General features: G+C 49.5%; 1 protein-coding gene across 1 annotated transcript; it reads left to right on the forward strand.

Moving 5' to 3' along the window:
• The first annotated feature begins 1,148 nt into the window (after positions 1-1,148).
• On the forward strand, positions 1,149-1,979 carry LOC117239833. Its single transcript, XM_033505666.1, has 2 exons — positions 1,149-1,428; positions 1,558-1,979. The coding sequence occupies exons 1-2, from the start codon at positions 1,149-1,151 to the stop codon at positions 1,977-1,979; spliced, it is 702 nt and encodes a 233-aa protein (XP_033361557.1).
• The last annotated feature ends 4,249 nt before the right edge of the window (positions 1,980-6,228 follow it).

A 6,228-nucleotide genomic window follows, 5' to 3' on the forward strand; every position in this document is an offset into this window, starting at 1 on the left:
AAAACGCGAAGGACCGTGCCTGGTTCGAACTGATCGGAACAGTCGAGGCCGACCCATGGGGAAGGCCGTATAGGACGGTGACGCGGAAACTGCACGCGAAGGGCCCCCTGGCAACGACGGAAATGGAACCTGCCCTCCTGCTGCGGATCATCGCGACACTGTTCCCCTCGTAAGAAGACAGGGCGACAGAACGGCCGCGGGAACCGACACGGACGTTGGAATGGAGGGATGACTGGGAAGTCACAGAGGAAGAGATATGGGAGGCGAGCAGAAGAATGGTCTCCCGCAACGTGATGCCGGGCCCAGACGGATTCTCGGGTCGGATCTGGGGGGAAGTGATGGGAGTCATGGAACCCAGACATCGGCGCTTCTATACAAGATGCCTGAAAGAGGGAGCCTACCCCCGGGCATGGCAGACGGCGAGGCTGGCCTTGCTCGGTAAAGAGGGTCGACCGACGACCTCGCCGTCAGCATACCGGCCGATATGCCTGCTAGACGATGTCGGCAAACTGCTCGAGAGGGTAGTTGCCACTTGCTTGGAGCGACACATAGCGGGCCAGGTGCCAGGTTGGCACGAAAGTCAGTACGGCTTCCGGAAGGGACGCTCGACGATCGACGCGGTAAGACGCGTGCGGACACTGGCAGAGGACAGAGTTTCCCGGAACGACGTGGCGCTGGCGTTTTCCCTAGACATCGTCAACGCGTTTAACTCCATGCCGTGGGACAGGATACCGACGGCCTTGGAGCACTTCGAGGTTCTCAGCTACCTCGTCCGGCTGATCCGGTCCTACATCGGCGACAGGTGGATTTGCTACAGCAACAAGGAGGGAGAGGAAAGGCGTCCTGTTGAGCGCGGAGTCCCGCAGGGCTCGGTACTGGGACCGATCCTATGGAACATTACGCACGATGAGGTACTGCTATGCCCGCTGCCCCCAGACGCGGCCATGTAGTGCAACGCGGACGACACCCTGGTCCTGGTCGGGGGTCGTGGCTGGCACGGGACACTGCGCATCGGCGAAATCGCAAGGGCCTCCGCAATCCGTGCCGTGCGCGGATTGGGCCTGAGGGTCTCCCCTGCGAAGTCGCAGGCCATCTGGTTCTATGACAAGAAGCGGCAAGGGACCCCACCGCCCGGCCTATGCATAAACATGGCAGACGAAACCGTCCAGGTGGGACCGCAGATGAAATATCTGGGTCTCGTCATCGACAGCCAGTGGACGTTCGAGCCACACTTCGATTGCCTGATTCCGAAAGTGTCGGTGGCTGCTAATGCCTTGTGCGGCCTGCTACCGTACATCGGCGGAGGAGGAGACGCGGTGCGCCGATTTTCAGAGGGCGTCATTCTGTCCCGAGCGATGTACCCCGGTATGGGCGGACGACCTGTTGGCGAGCCGCCGCAGCATCCTGCTCCTGAGGAGGCTACACGAGGTAACCGCCATCAGAATCATTAGGGGATACTGGACGGTGTCTCACGCGTCGGCGACCGCCATAACCGCCCCCCCCCCCCGTGGAAGCTCCGTGCGCTAGCGCTCAAAAAGTGATACACCCACCGGAGAGTATGGCATCCGGGAGAAGATCCGACCGAGCAGGCTGCTCCGAACGACATAGGAACCGCTGAGGATGACACGTGGGACCGGTTGCGATCCCAGCTGATCAAAGAGGGAGGTGAATATCTGGGCGCGGAGGCGGTCTTTTCAAACTGGGAGGCATGGAGGAGCCGCCACGGCCTCCCGCTCACATTCAGAATGACCCAGATACTCACCGGACACGGCATGTTCTGCGAGTTTCTGAAGAGAATCGGACGGGAGACGACAGACATCTGCCACCACCGCGGAGAGGACAGGGACATGGCGCAGCACACCCTGGGATTCTGTCCGGCGTGGGAGCTACCCCGATACTCCCTGCGGCACGCCACAGGAGGAACATTGACCCCCACTCCTGTGATTATAGAGGCGATGCTGAGGGGGCCACAGACATAGACGATTTCCTCGTAGCTTCCGAGAATGACGAACAACATCGCGAAAACTTGCAGGTCCTGTTTCAACGCCTCAACGACTACGGGGTCGTTATTAATTCCGCGAAGTGCGAATTCGGCGTCCGCGAAATTCAATTCCTCGCTTATACTGTAACCGCCGAAGGGATAAAGCCGCTGGCTGAACGCGTGGGCGCTATTGCTAAAGTACCGCAACCCGCAACCGTTAAAGATCTTCGAAGATACCTCGGTATGATTAATTACAGTCGTTTCATACCGAGGGCCGCGCACACTCTCCGACCACTTAACGACTTATGGAAAGGCACAACCAAGCGCAACGCGTCTATTGAGTAGTCCAAGCATGCGAAAAAAAGCTTCCGCGAGTCGAAACGCGTTTTGGTCGACGCGACAATGTTAGCGCACCCGATCCCCTGCGCGCCCGTTAGCCTCGCGGTCGACGCATCCGATTACGCTATTGGTGCGGTACTTCAGCAACGCGTCAACGATTCGCGGCAACCACTAGGCTTTATGACAAAACTGATATCCCCCGCGCAACGAAAATACAGAGCGTATGATTGCGAATTGCTGGCGATGTACTACGCGGTTAAACGTTTCCGACATGCCGTCGAAGATAGGGAGTTCGCGATCTATACAGATCACAAACCTCTAATTTATGCGTTCAAGCAGAACCTCGACAAGTGTTCGCCAACTTTCCAACGGCTCCGTGATACAAAGCGCTACGCCGCCTAAGCGTAACACGACGCACTCAATCCGTCATCGATATCTCCACGCACCTTCCGCCGAATTTCTCGGAAGAGCATACACTCGCCAGCCGCGGCGGCACTTCTAATGAACGCACTCTAGTGGGAATATCGATGGCGAACGAAGGGAAGAATTAGTTCGATCGAAAAAATAAGGACATTCGACCACGAGCCGCGAAGCGCAAAAGACGAAAGTAAACGAGTCCGCTATTATCGAGGAATCGCCAGAACGTCGCTATTGTTGATCGTCGTTAAGTATCAACTGTTGTTAACTGTTAATTGTTATTCGTTGTTACCAAGTTTAATAAACGTTATTGGTTAAACATAACCGAGTGCATCTCAGTACCTATTACACCATTCCACCTCATATTTTTCGTGCACAATACAATTTTTCGGTTTAAGCCGCTGGGGAGCGAAGCTTTTTTATGAATTTTTTTTATTTTTTTCTGTCCTGAAAACTTGGTCGCAAAACAGGACGCTTCGGTAGTCTGCTTTTTGGGTGCTGTGTAACTTTGGGAAGGGGTGGGATGGGAGGGAGGGGGCGGGGGAGGGGGAATAATGAATAATATGTATCTGTCGGAGATGAAAGAACACCGGAACCTTTGGATAGCCCCGCAACATTGTAATCTAAAGTCTACTATAGTCGTAACTAAACAATTACATTCCAACAAGCCACACGCAGACCCTATTCTTCGAGTAAGATGATTGCCAGACGTCGATGCGTCTCCGCAGTACATGTTCGGCTAGCCCGAGGGCCCGTTATAAATCTTAAGGTTTAGTTAACTAAAGTCCTTCAAACAGACAAACAGTCTCAGTCCCAACTACGGGAAGATAGGGGAGACATATTTTTCAACGAGCGGCGCCTCCCACTAGCAACTTTCCCTCGAGGGCGTCTAGCATCTTTTTCTAACCACCGATATGGAGATTGACCAATTAGCAGCAACGCCAATTTCCCTTACTTTCTGAACGAAGGCTTTTCTCGACGAATCCGATGATCTCGTATCCTTAGACACACCCCGTTATAGTTTTCCTCTGTGGCATCATCGGGACGGGAAAGGCATTCTTTCTCGCGATCTCATTGATGAAAGGAGTAACTCTTTACGACCAGTGAATATTACGCGTCCGACTTAGATTTTGTGAGTACGTTCATCTATCATCCCGTCGACCGCGGATTCGTTATTGAACCTAGGATCATTGTCATTAGTTTCTCGAGTGCCTAACTACCACGCTTACTTGTCCGGCTCTATAATAATCGTATTTGCACTAGTCAATGTCTTCTCTATTGCATAACGACAACGTGTAATCCAAACGAAGATTCGTTTCACGCCCCTAACCCTAATTCTAATGTCCGCTCCGACATCAGAAGTGGGATCAGTGCCGATTATAACAGTGCAAGAGCTTACGACCATCGTGCGCGAGTTAATTCCGTCGCTAGTGCAAAAATGGAGTGTGGAACCTAACAATTTTTCGACTCCGCTGCCTGGTGCGCAGCTACCAATCTGATTATGAAGGAAGATCCTTTACAAAGCAGTGCCCTGAATATAATTTCAATACCGAGTGTTGAATTGACTTCTACTTAGTGGAGGCGCTAACTGGTAGATCAAGCCATCCGGGTGAGTCGTTTCCATCTTACCCCGATTTCGGAGCCGAGTGTTCGCTAATTAAAGAATCCGCAGTCTTGAGAATTTCTGGCAAAAGAACGATTGATATGGTAGTAATGCGAGGAATAAGAGATATTGGTACTAAACGTATCGCTCAAATCTCGTCCGTTGCAGGGTTAGTGGTTAGAGATAAATTTTTCATGTCCTCGCTGATAGTTATTTAGAAATACGATATCGCGATTGCTCGTCAAATTTTAAGCCAAGATTTTGACGTTATTACACAAACTGGCCTCGCTATGTGTAAAACAAAAATAATTCATGCCCGTAATAAAACCGCTGAAAACGAGATCGATGTTAATGAAGTTGACAATGAGGTACGTGGTAGTGATAAAAGTCGATTAATCTTTCTTTAAGAAAGTTCAGAGATTCATCCGTTACGGGTTTCCTACGTACTCGCGTAAATACAGGCCAGTCAGAAATATAATTAATTGATCCTAACATCACCGTACAAAGGAGTTCTAATAGACTTCGCGAGGAAGAACAGAGAATAGTACGTGAGAGAATAAGCGAGTTGATTAGAGTCAAAAATCATAAGGTCTAGTAATTCACAGCTCGCGAGCCCTTTGTTACTCGTGAAGACGAACGATGGTTCAGATAGATGATTGGTAGATTTTCGAGGACTAAGTAAAAATACGGTCGCGGATCGGTATCCTTTATCCCTTATTGCGGATCGAGTCGCGAGATTGCAAAAGCGAGATATTTTATTAGTTTGGACACGGCAAGCAGGTTTCTCCAAATCCCTATACATCCTAATTCTAGGAAATATACAGCATTGGTTACCCTCGATGAGCAATTTGGACAATAAGTTGTTGTTTTCTTCAAATTCTTTTGTGCCTTTGTTCGACCCATTCGATGTCCTTTATTTGTGTAACATAAGTGCGTGCGCGTTTAATGTTTCTTCTGGAAGTCATTTTCCGGACGACGATACTATGCTGACTCCGTCGAAAATGGGGATTCTTATATTTTCGGACAACCCTAATAATTTTGCAACTCATACTTGTCTAAATATTCTAATATTTATATTCTTCCTTGCTACAATTTTGTAAACCATCAAAGCGTTTACTACGGAAATCCTCAGGAGTAGTCGCACGCCAAGTCTTCTGTAGCATTTGACCCTTTTTAATTGTGGTGACATAAGAAATTATTTGGTCGGAGTGATCTGTACTACTCTTTCCTTCGTTGTATTCAGCAGCGGCTGCTGATTTCGATGTTGCGAACAAACGAAACGAGAGATCTTTCTTGAGATTCCTTTAACGTATAACAGCCAACGTGCCATTCGTACGTTGTCGTCTATTTCGATGATGTCCTAATTATTGCCGACTCGATAGATCAAGCTCTAAAAGGATTGCACACCGTACTAGATACCCTTGTAAAAGCCGGATTCTCCTTTAACTTTTCAAAATGATCTTTTCTAAGGGCATCGGTACTCTATTTGGAATATGTAATTTACGACGGAGAAGTTCGTCCCAATCCGGGTAAAATGCACGCCTTGAGTTCTTTACCTGCGTCAACGACCGTCACACAGCTGAGGCAGTTCATAGGTTTAGCCCTTTATTTCCGAAAATTCGTCCCTAAATTTTCACGGGTAATGAAACCCTTGTATGCGCTTACTTCCGATAATAAAACCATGACTTGGACGGATAGGCATGGAAAAATAAGGCAAAAGGTAATTTCCGCCCTGATCGACGCGCCGGTGTTAATGGTATTTGACCCGAACTATCCAATAGAACTTCATATCGACGCTAGTTCGGATGGATATGAGGTAAGAATAGAAGAAAGAATTGAAGGTAAAAATAGAGTAATAGAATGTTATAGTGTAGGAGGTAGCCCTGCG

This window comes from Bombus vosnesenskii, unplaced genomic scaffold (assembly GCF_011952255.1).
Source record: "Bombus vosnesenskii isolate JDL3184/JDL3185 unplaced genomic scaffold, Bvos_JDL3184-5_v1.1 scf7180000014317, whole genome shotgun sequence".
In the NCBI taxonomy this organism is placed as follows: domain Eukaryota; kingdom Metazoa; phylum Arthropoda; class Insecta; order Hymenoptera; family Apidae; genus Bombus; species Bombus vosnesenskii.